Below are 15,940 nucleotides of genomic sequence, written 5' to 3' on the forward strand. Positions count from 1 at the left end.
ATTGCTACTTAAAACTACTGAATGGAGGCACCCCGCAAAATACTAGAGTTTCCTCGGCCCGCCTTTGAACGGCCGAATTTTCCCGAAAATCGATTCGGTCACTAAAGCGAGATCTATACGGCACGTGACGGTAAACATACGCGTCAAGGCGTGTCGCTGTGTGCCGACCAACCTTTATTGCATCGACACGCTTTTTCGTTCCTTATCATTGCTCCACCAGTTATCAAGTTAGTATGTCTGTCCAGAAACAACACACATATGGATCGCGAACCAAAGTTGATACCTTATCAATTGCACCTCTGAAGAGAAAACAGCCATCCGACACGTCTCTGTCTTCTTCACTGCCATTCAAGAAACGCGTCATATCAAAGCTAAAGACATCGTCGAACGTCAACGTAAAAACGAGACGAAAGACTTTGACTCAGTTACATTTCTCCTTGGAAACCTCTATACTACGAACGTGTTCTCAATGTGATCTATCCTACACTAAGGGTGCTCCGGATGACGAAGAGCTTCACCGGTTACACTGCGCTCGCGTTCAAAGAGGAATGGAATGGGGTCGCGAAGAAGAGAGAGATAACACCGCCTGTGTTGATGAAATCGAGTCGGGATTGAAGCTTAAGGATGGCAGAAAAGGTCGTATTGTATGCTTTAGAGGAGATGTCGGTGGCAAAATCAGATCGAAGGTCTTTCATTTGTCACGTTCTCTAGCTCATTGTGCTTACCGTGAAGTCAGCTATCAAACTTGCTTGAAACGATAAACCTCACACTATCATCACCTCCTCTTGCATCACCTACCCTTCAAGCATCGAAAATATATTTATTTCTCATTCCATCACTAACAAAGGCTCGTCGCGAGGATATTGTCGGCTGCGTCGTGGCACAGCGTATCTCTACTGCGATGGCCGTTGCCTCGAAAGGAAATACCCCACCCAATTTCATCAATTCTACTGAAAAAGACTCCCCGATCCTTACTCAAGCGCCTCAGCTCATTGCTGTCGATACAAGCACGGGGCTGTTTTGCCACCCTACTCCTCTTCCGACCTCTCTTGGTATTCCGCGTCTCTTCGTCTCCTCAACTTACCGCCGTCAGGGCATTGCGAGTCATTTGCTATCTGCTGCTGCTGCGACGTTCATTCACGGCTACCCGCTTGACCCTCGAAAGGGTGAGGTAGCGTTTACTCAGCCCACTGAGTCGGGGTACGCAATCATGCGAATTTGGGGCGAAGGCAACGTGAGAGTTTATGAGGAGTGAATGGAAACGAATATACATAGGCACGTGAACAAATGTATCATCATCTGGATTTCAAGATATAACCTTTTGGAGCCCACCAACACTGTACACGAAAATATTACACAACCTTGTAAAATGAGATATTCAGCGTGGCGATATCTAAATTTTGGAACTTGAGGAGCTTTCAGTCACCTCACGGAAGAGCATTTCAATAACCTTCCCTTCAAATCTGGTCAACCTGCCATCGCTCACAAGGCCACGCAAAAATTCTACAAGTTCGAATTTAGGCCATGTCACAAGTGCATCAAGACATTCCTGATTGGTTATCCCGACTGATAAGAAAATAGGAATTAAATATTCCATGTTGGGATTTGCTTTCGCGAGAAAGCGAGAGAGTGATGTGACACCCTTGGTAGTATGAGTTGTTTCCTGAGAGAATGAGCTCTGAGCTGGCTGTGTCTGCGAAAGAGACTGACATCGCTCGCTTAATTTGATTGAAACGAGGACAGGACTAGAACCTACACCAGATGCAAGCACTAACGCTGTAGTGCTACGTGGACGCTGATCTTCCAAGGACCGTAGAACGTTCGTCGCTCGTGTTTGTGTAACTCGTGGAGGCCCGGGCTGGGTAGTTTTCAAGTTCATCCTGCAGGAGTCACGGTCTTTGTTATCCTCGTTGCTGGTAGCAAGGATAGCGGGTGTACATGTACTTTCTTCAGCTGCCGTTCGTTTGCGTTGATGAAATGCAGCTTGGGCGAGGACCTTATGTATATAAATGCGCATATGAGGTAACCGTCTTGATGCCAATGAGTTGAAGATGGGTAGTACTTCCATAACCTGCTCATAAATTCAATGTGATAAGACTACTTAACAGGCAACAAGATAGCTTACGAACCCTCTGATAAAACATCTCCCACCTCTGTTCCCCTTGGTGCGTCGGCTTGATACCTATCTCAAAGTGCTCATAAGCGAGCAGCCTAAGTACCAGCTTTGATCTGACCATGAGCCTCGGAATCAGCACAGGAGTTAATAGTAACCTTGCCTTGATATCTGCGAACTTTTTCTCGTCCTCCTTAGACGATGATAACCCTAAAGCGTCCCGAAATCGACGAGACGCCTGTCCTTTAGTGGATTTGTAACAATGGGCCATTATCTGATGGTAGTGATCTCCAGTGGCACCTTCGTCAGATTACGTCCTATATTTATGGTCCAAATCGAAATACTTGTGAACAATCTTAAACCGGCTACGAAGCTGTTCTTCACTAATCAGTGCATCGATGAGACCTTCAAATATCGCACGTGTTACAGGCTTCTCACAGAGCACGGGCCGCATCCGCATGACCCGTTGTCGAATAATCTATTGAGATAAAGATAAAAAACATACAAGATTTTTTTGAGCCAACATTTAGGCGTGAGGTTCGTAATTGTACATTCATACGCAATATCCAACACTCGAAAGAATTTCCATGATATCCCATTGATAGGGTTCAAGCTTCCACTTTGACAGTCTGTGGCATCTTGCTGGGAGGAGGGACGAAGGTCTGATAAAGGATCAGCAAGTATGTCAGGAAGACAGGTTAAGTGTCTCACTCTTGTCTTGATACCTCCAGCAGCGGGCAATCTAGTTGATCCTGCACTCAACCAGGCATCGACCTCGGAAGCAGCACCGCGACCCTCGCTGTTGAAAGGGGGATGAATATCTAAGGATGAGATCAGAAGCAAAAAACATACTTGATACCCCAGACAATCAATGACTGCCCACGGCGACAATCACCCGCTGCGAATATTCCCTCTACATTGGTGGAATATTTCTGGGATCACAGGTAAGAGCAAGAAAAGGAGAACTTCGGTGACACCAACCTTAGGGGCTGTTTGAATATTCGACCTGGCATCCTGCTTCACTCCGAAAGCGTTAACAACTTCCGCTTGAGGACCAAGGAAACCAAGGGCAAGGAAAACAAGTTGCGCTGGGAAGAATTTCTGTGAGCCAGGCACTTCCTCCATCTTCCATCTGCCACCGCTATCTTTCGTCCACTCAACTCGCACTACATTAAGGGTCATATCAATGCGATTTCATCAACAAAACGAACAAGATTACCTGTATTCAAGCCTTTGAGTTTTCCATCGTCATCAACTATAAACTCTTTTGTAGATATACAGTACTCCCTGGGATCTGAAAAGCCTGTCAGCCAATTTGATGTCGAACGATCATTAATTGAAATCTTACCATTTCCAAAGTGAGCAGCTACTTCAGTATGTCCGTAATCCGTTCGGAAAACTCTTCAAACGAAGAAAATTAGATAATAAATCGATTATGGTGTCGATGTGGCTCACCGAGGCCACTGAGGCCAAGGGTTGTCCCTTCCTCGCGAAGCAGGTGGCTTTGGCAGCAACTCGAAGTTGGTCACAGATTTTGCGCCATGTCGCATTGATGTTCCGATACAATCATTACCCGTGTCACCTCCACCAATGACAATGACGTCCTTGCCGCGGGCATTGATGTAGCCCCCATCTTGCAACTCCGAATCAAGAAGAGATTTGGTGTTCAGCTGGTGTTTGTGCAAAATTAGTACGACAGATAAGTGAGCGAAAGCGAGAAATTAACCTGTAAAAACTCCATGGCAAAGTGAATGCCATCGACCTGGCGATTTGGGATTTTCAAATCGCGGGGCCAGGTGGCCCCGGTACAAACAACAACAGCATCATTCTCGTCTTGCAGTGCAGCTGCATCAACATTGACGCCAACGTGGGCATTATTAACAAAAGTCTGATGATGATGATTATTAGCTGTAATATATCAGAGCGTGTATGGATTAAATGCATACCACACCCTCCGCCTCCATAAGATCTATCCGACGTTGCACGATGGCCTTGTCGAGCTTCATGCTTTATTCAGGAGTATATCAGATCCAGATGCCAGAATCATAAGCGCATAGACTTACTTCGGAATTCCATACATGAGTAAGCCGCCCATACGATCATTACGGTCGTAAACCGTAACCAGATGTCCAGCTTTGTTAAGTTGGTCGGCACACGCCAAACCTGCAGGTCCAGAGCCAATGATAGCAACCCTTTTACCGGTTCGGAAGGATGGAGGGTTCGGTGCCATCCAACCCATCTCAAAGCCCTGTAAAATGGTGATCAGAGACGATTTAGTATCTCATAAGTACCATATTTACCTTATCGATGATAGCGCACTCAATACTCTTAATACCTACAGGTTGCTCGTTAATTCCCAAAACACATGCGCCCTCGCATGGGGCTGGGCAAACTCGACCAGTGAATTCAGGGAAATTGTTTGTCATCAAAAGACGGTTGAGAGCGTCCTGCCACTGCCCCTTGAACACCAGATCGTTCCATTTTGGAATAATGTTTGAAATGGGACATCCGGTGTCGGACTGACAGAATGGAACACCACAGTCCATGCAACGAGCAGACTGGTACTTGAGCTCGCTGTCTGTCAGGCGGTTAGAGATTTCTTTCCAGTCCTTGACACGTTTACGAGGCGGGCGATAAGACTCGTTGAGACGCTGATACTTCATAAAACCGCGAGTTTTGTCAAGTTTGTGAAGGCGCTGCTTCGCTGTGGAATCATCAAGCATTGAATCCTCCAAATCTACAACTGCGGGCTCATGGCGCTTGGGATGGACCAAGCTGGGAGGCTCCTTGGGTAGAAGGATGTCTTCCAAACCTTCAGAAGCAAGATCGACTTGGCTCGCAGTTCGAGAAGGGACCAAGTCAATAACATTGAGTCGCAATTTCTCATCCTTTTCTTTAGCAGTCTGTTCTTCGAGAACACGTTTGTAGTCCAAAGGCATGACGCGAACGAAAAGAGGGAGAAGATGGTGGAAGTCATGAAGTACGCGATCCGCTACTTCTGATCCCGTATAATGCCTGTGATCCTCGATGAGGCTTCGTAATGCCGCGATCTCACGAGGGTCTGTAACTTTTCCAAGCTCGACCATCTCCATGTTGACCTTGGACGCAAATGTATGAGCCGTGTCAAGTACATAAGCAATACCACCACTCATTCCCGCTGCAAAATTACGCCCAGTCGCTCCTAGGACAACAACGCGGCCACCAGTCATGTATTCACAACCATGGTCACCAGTGCCTTCAACAACAGCATTTGCCCCTGAGTTGCGCACAGCGAACCGCTCGGCTGCGATACCACGAATAAAGGCTTCACCAGAAGTGGCCCCGTATAAGCAAACGTTGCCTATAATTATATTTTCCTCGGCCTTGAATGGCGATTGCTTGGGGGGGTAAACAATCAAACGACCACCAGAAAGGCCTTTGCCCACATAGTCGTTAGAATCTCCCTCTAGCTCGATGGTGATACCAGGAGCAAGGAAAGCACCGCATGACTGCCCAGCGGAGCCTCTCATACGGATATGGATAGTGTCTTTGGGAAGGCCCTCTTCTCCATAAAGTTTTGATATGCGATAAGACAATGAGGTGCCTAGCGCGCGGTCGGTGTTGGTAACGTCGCACTCAACGTGGACAGGAAGACCTTTCGTGAGGGCAGGCTCAGACTCATCAATGAATTTGTTATCGAGGCGAATGTACAATTTATGATCCTGCGATCGTACACGGTAGGTCGCTGCACCAGGTCGCATTTGCCATGCAGGCTTTAGAACAGCAGACAGGTCCAGATGCGCAGTCTTGATAGTCCTAAGCTTTTCATTGACCTTAAGAACGTCTGCGCGGCCAACCATCTCATTGATAGTCCGGAATCCTAATTTCGCCATGTAGCCACGAAGATCTTCGGCGAGATAGTAGAAGAAGTTTATGACCTGCTCGGGTTGACCTGCGAACTTCGCACGGAGTTGGGGATCTTGAGTAGCGATGCCAACTGGGCAGGTGTTCACTAACGAAGAATATCCAGCTACCCGTTAGAGAACCGAAAACACTACAAATAAGAACTTACAGTGGCACTTGCGCATCATAATACAGCCCATGGCTATCAAAGGTGTGGTGGCGAAGCCCCATTCTTCGGCCCCTAACAAACATGCAATTGCAATATCACGACCAGTCCTTATTTGGCCATCAGTTTGCACCGTGACACGACCACGAAGATCGTTCAAAACAAGCGTTTGGTGAGTTTCTGCTAAACCCAATTCCCAAGGAAGGCCGGCATATTTGATACCAGTCCAACGAGAAGCACCGGTTCCACCGTCGTGACCGGATATCAAGATATGGTCCGCCTTTGCTTTAGCGACACCGCTCGCCACAATACCAACTCCCACTTCTGACACGAGCTTGACGGATACCCGCGCACGAGGGTTGGAGCATTTCAGATCATAGATTAGCTGCTTTAGATCTTCAATGGAATAGATGTCGTGATGAGGAGGAGGCGAGATGAGGCCCACACCGGCGGTTGAGTGCCGCGTACGAGCGATCGATCCCGAAACCTTATGACCCGGAAGTTCACCACCCTCACCAGGCTTAGCACCTTGCGCCATTTTAATTTGCAGTTCATCGGCGTCAGCGAGATAGTTCGAGGTGACTCCAAACCGTCCTGAGGCAACTTGTTTGATAGCAGACCTCATTGTGTCTTTGTTGGGAAGGACATGGGAACGCTCCGCATCCTCACCTCCCTCACCGGTATTGGACTTGCCGCCAAGACGATTCATAGCAACGGCAAGAGTTGAGTGTGCCTCCATCGATATAGAACCATAGGACATCGCTCCAGTCACAAATCGCCGTACTATTTCATTCCAAGGCTCCACTTGCTCGATCGGGATCGGGGTTGCAGTTTCGTACCGGAAGTCCAACAAACCACGAAGATGAACAGACTTTGTTTGATCGTTAGCATTTTGAGCGTATGCGTCATATGCCTTCTGATTCTTTTCCCTCACAGCATCCTGTAAGTTGGCGATACCAGCAGGGTCGTTGATATGCGCCTCGCCTCCATCGCGCCAGTGATATTCACCAGATTCCGGCATGCCTGGGGGTACAATAGTGTCCCGAGATGGCCACCCGCGTTCGTGAAGTTCGAAAGCATCCATAGCGAGAAGGTCGAATGTAGCACCCTGGACTCGCGATGCAGTGCCAATAAAGCATCGCTCTACCACTTCACTGTGAAGACCAAGAGCCTCGAAAATCTGTGCACCTTTATAAGACTGCAGGGTGGAAATACCCATCTTCGACATGACCTTCAAGATACCATTGTCGATAGATTGGTGATAGTTTTCCATTAACCCTTGCATGGTTTGGTCGCCTTTTATACTAAAAAAAATATAAGAATATTTTTTGGTAGAACAGGAAGCCAATTACTTACAGGCCCTCTCGTCCAATTTTATGGATAGTTTCCAACATCAACCAAGGACATATCGCATCAGCACCATACCCCACAAGAACACACAAGTGGTGTACTTCTCGTGCTTCTGCTGTCTCCACCATAAGTGCCACTTTGGCGCGCTTCTTTTGTAATACCAAATGATGGTGGACGCCTCCACAAGCGACCAATGCAGACAAGGGAACTCGGGAAGGACCAGTGGCGCGATCAGATAACACGACAACCTTCATGCCGTCATCAATTGCTTGCGTGGCCTCGCTGCAGACACGTTGAAGAGCAAGCTGGTAGCCGGGCAGGCCCTCTTCCTTCGGGAAGGTAATGTCAATTGTGACAGATGGCCAACCAGTGTATGCCTGCTTGAGGTTTTTCATGGCATTCATTTCTTGAATAGAGATGAGAGGCGAGGGAAGGAGGATGCGGTGGCACTGTTCCGGCTTCATCTCCAGAAGATTTCCTTCAGGCCCGACATATGCCTCAAGTGACATAACTATGCTCTCGCGAATAGGATCTATTGGCGGGTTCGTAACTTGTGCAAAGAGCTGTCGGAAATAGTCGTAAATTAGGCGAGGCTGCGTGGCCATTGCCGCCAAAGGGGCGTCGTTGCCCATGGATCCTAGGGCTTCTTTGCCGCTGGATACCATGGGCAACATGAGCAAGCTTAGTTGCTCAACTGTGTAGCCGAATGCGAGTAGTTTTGGATCGCAGCTAAGTGGTGCATCATCAATGATAGGGTCGATGGGAGTATTGCTACGTATGACACGTTTGACGATATTGGGTACGTGAAGAACGTGGGTTTCTACCCAAGACGCGAAATTCTGCTTCGTCGCTGTGTTCCGCTTCAACTCCTTATCATCAACGATCCTACCCTCCAAAGTGTCAACAAGGAGCATACGTCCAGGCTTGAGGCGGCCTTTCTGTACAACCTTCTCGGGCGGAATGAACACGGCTCCAACCTCAGAAGCACATACCATGATGTCCTCGTTGGTAACGACGAAGCGACAAGGTCTAAGACCATTCCGATCAAGATTGGCACCGCAGTAGCGGCCATCGCTGAAAGTGAACAAAGCCGGTCCATCCCACGGTTCTTGAAGACACGCGGCCCAGTTGTAAAATGCCTTTTTCTCAGCTTCCATATGCTCATTGCCCTGCCATGCCTCAGGGATGAGCATCATAACAGCCTCAGGCAAAGTCACGACGCCATTGACAACAAGCAATTCGAGGACATTGTCGAAGGCCGCAGAATCTGAACCACCAGTTTCAATAATAGGGTAGAGTAGGTCGAGCTGATCTCCGAAAAGCGTTGACGATAACACACCCTCTCGAGCACGCATCCAATTCTTGTTGCCTCGCACGGTGTTTATCTCACCTAAAACAGTGGGTTAGGGCTTACCTGCGATCTGTCAAGAACTAATCACGAACCATTGTGCGCAGCCCATCTCATAGGCTGGGCTCGATCCCATGAAGGAAATGTGTTTGTCGAGAATCGCGAATGCACCAAAGTAAAGTGTGAACGATACAGAACATGGTTGAGATCATGGTAGTAATTGTAAACTTGTGGAGGAGAGAGCTGTCCTTTGTACACGATGTTCTTGGAGGATAGTGAACACACGTAGAATCCTTTCGCGAGCGTACTTTATATACAGGGAAAATTTCACAATAGGGTGTTGAGCGTGGTTTACGATATATAAACAATGGGGAAACCACAAACATAATATGGGTCGCATGCTTGCGTAAGACATAGAGTTGTCGCTCAAAGTACTTGGCATCGAAAGGGCCACCCTGGCTTACAGTTCCATCACCGTAGTGGGTACGAAGGACGACGAATGGTTGATAGATGACTGGCTCCTTGCTGCTAGCGGCGGGACCAAGAATGGTACCATCCGTGGGGACTGCCCTCCAGCCTAGGACTCGCATGCCGAGGTCACTGGCGACTTTAGAGAAGGAAGCTTGGTAGTTCTGGAGCTGGACGGGATCGTTTGCCTTGAAGAAGACGTTTCCTACAGCATACTCTCCAGGATCGGGCAAGATACAGCCAATGTCTCTTTCGGCCTCGCGCTTGAAGAAGGAGTGGGGAATGCCGGTCATGACGCCGGCACCATCACCATCACGACTGTCAGCGCCAGTAGCACCTCTGTGGGTCATTGCACAGAGGAGTTGGCGAGCATCAGAAACGATTTTGTGACTCTGCTCGCCCTTGATATGACAGATGAAGCCAACGCCACAGGAATCTTTTTCATTTTCATTCAAGTAAAGCCCCTGATTTGCGGGGAGAGCGCCTGACCACGAAGTGGGATCGCGCTCGACGGCATGAAAGCCATTGTCTGAGTGGGACAGGAGAGGCAAAGCATGTGGTATAGTGTCTTGAGAGAGACTGGCAGAGATGGCCATAGAATAACAGGATGATATAAGACAGGAGATGCGAGAGAAAGGGGCGATTTTCTGCACGATATTTTGATGGGATGGATGGAGAGATGGATGGAGATGGTGGTGGTACGAGAGAGAGGGGCGAGATCTGACAGTGCAGTCAAATTTTTTCGAGTGTGCAGCAGTGACGGATTGTTATAACAAGTCACAGATAATCTCTTTCGGGAGAGGCACACGAAGAACCCGAAGATCTCCGAGTCGGTTCTGATGGACCGATGCAATCTACGATGATCTCAGCTTACTATATCCGGCAACCGACAGCCCCGTGTGCCCATCCGAGCCAATCAGATGCCGGCCAAAGGAGATGCTTGTTCTTCCCCAGACCGCATCACAGATCTCACTGCAGGGACAACGCGGAAGCCCGCCAAGTACTCCATCGCTGTGGCGGGCATCCGTAACAGACTCTCCATCTTCGTCCTTTCCTTTGTCTCCACCTGAGCATCCTCACACGTCCTCCCCATTCCCTCCTCAACGCCCACCATCCAAGACCCGTGTATTGTGTTCCGATATCCGCGCTCGCTTAGAATCATTCCATGCCCTGCGCGGTTAGGTCGAACCGGTCAGCTGTTAGAGCGAGTCCTATCACTTACTTGCTTTGTCTCCCTGCTACAGCATCCTCTCATCACTCTAAGAAGTGTGATCGCGTTTAGAGGGCCAGGGATACCTCTGATCTCCCTGACACTGACTCATGCCATGTCTGCTTCCATTGCGTCACATCCTTTGCGCCCTTCTGCACAACCATGATATTTACGCACTCTCCATCCAATACTGTCGTCAGGTGTCCAGCCGACGACTACTCCATCTTCAAAACACATGTGCCCCCCACTACCTCCCAGTTCCCAGTCGTACATCATGGCTCGCATAACTGCAGAGACAAATGGGTGAGACGGGCGCCGCTGCCTCTGTTGCGTCGCATTTACGAAAGCCTTTAAATCCAACCCGTAGGCTTGTAGCTTTAAGATGACTCGACTCAAAGGCGAATAACATTTAGCTTATGGGGACCCTCGGCCTGCGGCCCGCCGACCGGCCGCAGTGCGAAAATCCACCCTTCCAGAAGCTGGACTGCCCATTCTGCATCAATCATCCTTTAGCGACCTGGAGGTAGTAACACAAGGCTTTGCCATGTCTCTGGATGTAGCGTTGATTCAGTGCAAGACACTGGAGGACGACCACGATGGCCTCGGACCCGGAGTCCTCCGACCATCGGTCAGAGTCCGCGACTTTTTTGAAACCAAGCGGCCTTGATCGCGGTTGTTTGAGAGATCACAATCGATGGGTGAGGTGGGCGCGAGGACATACCCCGAGACATCGGTGCAGAGAAGCATTACTTGCTGCTACTTGATGTAAGCTGTCCTGCTCCATCACTCCATCAACGTTCCAGACTGTGGGCTTGCAAGCTTCGAGGTGCCACTCGGTAAGGCCTTGTCAACGTTATCTCGAACTGTCCTCCGAGCGAACTGAGGGTTATGACCTAGGACTGATCACGGAAGCCTAGAACATCACACCAGCGCAACCTTAGCGAGCACAGCGCTGAACCTCACTCACCAATAGCTGCATTCCACGCTATGAGGTAGCCTCATCGATGGGACAGCCTATGACCATGATCGCCCCAAACCTGGCTGCGTGCATGTGTCTTATTGGTGTCGTATTGCATAGATGCATCCGAGAAACGCACAGCGGTGACAATGAACCTTTCGGCATTGTCCAGGGAAGCACCTTGAGTTGACATTGGGACTACCATAAAGATACTGATGCCACAATCAGCCATTGTATACTTGACGCCTCGGGGTTACCCGGTTCATCCTTGAAGATGATGTTGATTCACGAGAGCTGCACGTTGATCGATCCAGTCTCCGAAGCCTTACTTCAAACGACTCCCGGTTTACAGCCTCCAATCACGATCTTGCTATAATTCTGCACCTGACAGCAGTCAATGCTGTTTCGGAATCACTGTGATGTCGAAGAATACCTACGATCGGGTAGACTCGTTGACAAATTAATACAATCCTAAGAATAATCATCAGTGCTTTAGCTCCTTGAGCTGAGCCCTTGAACAGTGATATTGTGATAGGGAAGGTGCATTCTTGAACTGCATAAGCTCAGAGTTAAACATGATATAAAAGTGCAATTCAGCATGAAGCAGAAGAGATTATAGATATCTGTTCGCTAGATAACATGAAGAATGCTGGAAATTCATGGAATGAATCTTGATAAGTCGTCACGAAACAACGACACCACGCGATGGCAATAGTTACAGATGACAACGACAGCAACTTCGACCCAGAGATAGAAATGTCAAGAATAATCAATCCGATGCTATGTCGGCCCCCCTAAGGAAGGTAAACTGCGATAAGAAGTTGCCAATTGTTATGGTCGCACTTACTTCAAATGCGTGCCCAAAGAACATACTACGGAGGCCGTACAAGTTGTCACCGCGGAGATGATGGACATGATTTAGTAGAGGAGTGCCCTCTACTTAATCCTGGGAGGCAGCCAAACTCGACTCGGATTCTGCATCGAGTTTACCGAACAACCACAATGCAGTTTTCCATATAGCAAGGACACGGTGTTTCTAGTATATTTATACACCACTCGCCACAAGGGATCAATATGATCCGAGTCAATGTTATTCTGATCAGTAGAGCAAGGTATGAAAATATCAAATACAACTTGAAATAGGAGTAACGACGAATGTTTGGAAGCCTCTAAACGAAATTCACTCATAGAACTACGCCACATCGTCCACTCGCAATCTAACTTAGCGAGTGTGTACACTGTTATTCCATTGCAAACATGGCAGTACAATATTATGAAAACTCTACCCGGGTCACAGAAAGACCATCGTGAACAGAAAGTATACCGACTTTAAGTTTAGCGTCATACAATCCACAGTGCGAACTTAAAGCTACAGGTAATAACATCAGTCCATAGGACCAGTAAATGTGCGTTGCAATCGCAGGCACGAAATACTTTCAATGGGTTAAGGCACACTACCAATGTAACATGCCAAGCACAAACAATATATATGAAGAATATCATCGTTAAGGACACCGTGATTGGGGCAAGGCATAGTCATTTTAGCCTGCTCCGTCATGCAGGGCACAACATACAGCCGCTGGAATCTAGGTCAATACTGGAATTAGACAATAGGATAATATCAAATGGACCTTTGTGATGACCATTGTACTGTCGTACAGTCTCCCCCGAGGCCATCTCCCACAGACGGGCTGTGTGATCCGAGGATGCTGCGGAGAACATAATTGGCCCTAAGGTTTTAATCTGAAGCAGTAGAGCTGTCCCCACCTGTAACGAGGTATGCGGAATCTGCACTGAAAGCGCAGTCCCAAACCCACCGTTGGTGACCTTGGAGTACCTTTTCGGGCTTGAATTCATAGTTCTGGGATATTGACCATATCTTTACGGTAGTGTCCGCAGAGCAGGTAGCTAAGTACCTGAAAATAGGTGTTATGCCTACTTGAAAAGCAAAAATAGAAATACCCACTTCACATCCGGACTTAAGAGGACTCGGGTTAAGTACTTTTTATGGGCGCTGAATTTCGTAACTGCTTGGTAGCGAGGAAGCTCAGATTTTTCTTCGTTTATTTTCCAGACATAGCATTTTCCCTGGTATCAAATGTTACTTTGGAATGATGCTTGGAAAAGAATACCATAATACCTTGTTATTTCCGGCAACTAAGCAAGATCCATCTGAGGCTAGACTGACCGAACGAATGGGGACGTCACCTGCCGGAGTCTTAGGTTGGAAATGAGTTATAACTGTTGATCTCGAAGACGAAGTGACTTAAGGCTTACAAGTTCGTGAGAACAAAGATTCTCAGACAAGTCCCATTGCTTGATGCACCCCGCTTGATCACAGGAGATAAGTTCCCCTTGATTCGGATGGACGCAAACATCGTTGACTTGCGATTGAGAACACGTCAATTTTTCATAGATCGCCGACGGATTGAATCTCACTCACCAGGCGTCCCATTATCGTATGTTCTATGTACCTGAGTACTACTGTAAAGGTAATTCAGCAAAGAGTAGAGAGAAACTGACTACCTGACACACCGAAGGTCCCATATTTTGATAGTACCGTCTTCACTCCCTGTAACTAGCCATTTTCCCTCACTATGAAAGGATACTGAGGTCACATTCATCTCATGCTCTTCCAGAGAGATGAGCTGGTACGGTTCAGCACAAGTCAATAGAACGTGTAGGGAAATACGTACTGGTGTGGAAGACGCACTCGCAATCTCATAGATGTTGACTTTCTTATGGATGGCAGCAGCTAGAAGACGTTTACTAACAAGAAAATTCTCAACCTCCTAGTCAAGAGAAGATACTTTGGGACATTACTCTGGAGATATCGCCAGACGATTTACTTGCTGTCAAGGTCCAATCCCGCGGAACTTCATCAGTTTCATGTTCGGTACATAACTGAGCGGGAATGATCCTCACCCCCGACTCTCCTGAGCGTGCTATAGTCCTGGAACATATCCCACTCCAAGCTTCCCAAAACCTGATTTCATGGTCGTAAGATCCTGTGACGAGAATTACAGACATAGTATCATATCATCTCGAGGACAAGGCACGGGCCACATATTATGTTGTGTGACCGTCACAAGGCTTAGGCCGGAAATCCCCTTCAGTTAGAGCTCCGTTTTTCTACGTAATCCATGAACGACTTGGTTGTCTTGAACTTGAACAGTACTCAGATGAAAGCGCTGTCATTCCAGAAAGCTTTACAAGCCTTGTCTTTTCTTTCATTCAGGAATCTTTGATGAGTCTGCCGTATCTCATACGACTAAATATGAATAATTTCCACTTTCACGATTGGAAACTGCTGCGAACAGAATACTAAGCCGAGGATCAGAGAGGCAGGGTATGGACTTTCAACACGACGCTACGTGCCCTCAAGACCCTCAAAATTAACACTTGCTCCGATATTACGTTAACGCGCATAATGTTTCCTCAATCTGGTGAGGTGAGTACTGCATCTGCTTCAAATCTCTCTCTCACTCTCGACACTCGTTCTAGAAAGCCGAATCAGCCTGAGGGTGATATGTATGAACCCCAAATTAAATCATATGTGTTATCGGCTAACTCTTCGAGTAGGTGTGCTGCATCAGTAAATAACAGTCCTTATTTCCGAATCTGTGCTCGGACGAAGGAAGACATGTTAATTGCACCTCAGGCTCGACATAGTATTTAAGGTCTGGAAGACTTGTAGCTGAGCTGTCGTCCGGCTTCTCAATTCCGATTTTTTGTACCCTACCTACTATTTTGGCTATGAACGCATTCCCGGTGAGTCAATCCTTGTCATACTCGTTTGACATTGTCATGACACCAACCTTTGTGCAGAACGGCACACGAGTTTTCTTCTGGGGCTCCAATGGTGACATCAAGTACGGTGTAGTGCTTTCCACGAGCCGTATGGGGGATGTGAGTGCTTTGGTCAAGTTTCTACCCTGAGTTCATGGCTCACTCTGCTTTGTAGGGTACACAGATTGTGGTTATACAACTGGATCGTGCAGAAGGCAATGTTAGCCTGCCGTACGTGATCGTGACTCTCAGTTTCAGACGAGATACTTACCTTTGCCTTACAGAGTTTCCAGTGTCTCAAAAGTAAACTAGTCTCCATCGCGGATATATTCGATTTCCCATACACAGAATCAGTGGATACATACCTAGACACATATTGCGGACTAAGAACATTACACACTGTATTCATCATTTCTTCTTCTCCTTCTTGTATTCTTCCCGCGCTTGTATCAACCGTTTCGTGTATTCCCTCCCGGTAGTTACCCTGAGTTAATGGTCTCTGGCCTCGTTGACTGTAAAAATATCAAGCGGACCGTCTGTCCTATTATCCTGCGGTTCTACCATGCAAGATACGGTACCACATGGCATTCTTTTGATGGCAGTTACCGAAAATTCGGGAAAACAAATGCTGAAGAGGCTCGCGAATTGTTCCCCCA

The 15,940-nt window shown here is 47.7% G+C and overlaps 7 protein-coding genes across 7 annotated transcripts; 2 read left to right on the forward strand and 5 right to left on the reverse strand.

Annotated features, from left to right (window-relative positions):
• Positions 1 to 233: 233 nt before the first annotated feature.
• Positions 234 to 1,255, forward strand: SERLADRAFT_440827 (uncharacterized protein; the record flags this gene model as incomplete). Its single annotated transcript, XM_007321293.1, has 2 exons — positions 234 to 686; positions 737 to 1,255. 2 exons carry the CDS (start codon positions 234 to 236, stop codon positions 1,253 to 1,255), a joined length of 972 nt encoding a protein of 323 aa, XP_007321355.1.
• SERLADRAFT_474071 (uncharacterized protein) lies at positions 1,256 to 2,513 on the reverse strand (the record flags this gene model as incomplete). The annotated part of the gene is made up of 4 exons (XM_007321294.1): positions 1,256 to 1,705; positions 1,757 to 2,071; positions 2,130 to 2,222; positions 2,277 to 2,513. The coding sequence occupies 4 exons, from the start codon at positions 2,382 to 2,384 to the stop codon at positions 1,394 to 1,396; spliced, it is 828 nt and encodes a 275-aa protein (XP_007321356.1).
• A 20-nt stretch (positions 2,514 to 2,533) lies between these two features.
• NADH-GOGAT (putative NAD(P)H-glutamate synthase) lies at positions 2,534 to 10,082 on the reverse strand (the record flags this gene model as incomplete). Its single annotated transcript, XM_007321295.1, has 15 exons — positions 2,534 to 2,775; positions 2,825 to 2,912; positions 2,966 to 3,045; positions 3,095 to 3,279; positions 3,333 to 3,407; positions 3,462 to 3,514; positions 3,569 to 3,783; positions 3,840 to 4,001; positions 4,060 to 4,120; positions 4,177 to 4,361; positions 4,414 to 6,104; positions 6,165 to 7,465; positions 7,518 to 8,901; positions 8,955 to 9,166; positions 9,244 to 10,082. 15 exons carry the CDS (start codon positions 9,921 to 9,923, stop codon positions 2,722 to 2,724), a joined length of 6,426 nt encoding a protein of 2,141 aa, XP_007321357.1.
• A 262-nt stretch (positions 10,083 to 10,344) lies between these two features.
• SERLADRAFT_474081 (uncharacterized protein) lies at positions 10,345 to 10,857 on the reverse strand (the record flags this gene model as incomplete). The annotated part of the gene is made up of 2 exons (XM_007321296.1): positions 10,345 to 10,497; positions 10,550 to 10,857. The coding sequence occupies one exon, from the start codon at positions 10,820 to 10,822 to the stop codon at positions 10,646 to 10,648; it is 177 nt and encodes a 58-aa protein (XP_007321358.1).
• A 261-nt stretch (positions 10,858 to 11,118) lies between these two features.
• On the reverse strand, positions 11,119 to 12,005 carry SERLADRAFT_474082 (uncharacterized protein; the record flags this gene model as incomplete). Its single annotated transcript, XM_007321297.1, has 1 exon — positions 11,119 to 12,005. The coding sequence occupies one exon, from the start codon at positions 11,725 to 11,727 to the stop codon at positions 11,536 to 11,538; it is 192 nt and encodes a 63-aa protein (XP_007321359.1).
• A 693-nt stretch (positions 12,006 to 12,698) lies between these two features.
• Positions 12,699 to 14,552, reverse strand: SERLADRAFT_474086 (uncharacterized protein; the record flags this gene model as incomplete). The annotated part of the gene is made up of 11 exons (XM_007321298.1): positions 12,699 to 13,074; positions 13,127 to 13,204; positions 13,263 to 13,411; positions 13,462 to 13,583; positions 13,636 to 13,713; positions 13,773 to 13,879; positions 13,939 to 13,979; positions 14,031 to 14,143; positions 14,192 to 14,264; positions 14,319 to 14,347; positions 14,421 to 14,552. 11 exons carry the CDS (start codon positions 14,523 to 14,525, stop codon positions 13,037 to 13,039), a joined length of 933 nt encoding a protein of 310 aa, XP_007321360.1.
• A 625-nt stretch (positions 14,553 to 15,177) lies between these two features.
• On the forward strand, positions 15,178 to 15,862 carry SERLADRAFT_396557 (uncharacterized protein; the record flags this gene model as incomplete). The annotated part of the gene is made up of 4 exons (XM_007321299.1): positions 15,178 to 15,266; positions 15,324 to 15,404; positions 15,460 to 15,515; positions 15,569 to 15,862. 4 exons carry the CDS (start codon positions 15,252 to 15,254, stop codon positions 15,594 to 15,596), a joined length of 180 nt encoding a protein of 59 aa, XP_007321361.1.
• Positions 15,863 to 15,940: the final 78 nt, after the last annotated feature.

The sequence above is a fragment of the Serpula lacrymans genome (genome assembly GCF_000218685.1).
Source record: "Serpula lacrymans var. lacrymans S7.9 unplaced genomic scaffold SERLAscaffold_11, whole genome shotgun sequence".
NCBI lineage: Eukaryota > Fungi > Basidiomycota > Agaricomycetes > Boletales > Serpulaceae > Serpula > Serpula lacrymans.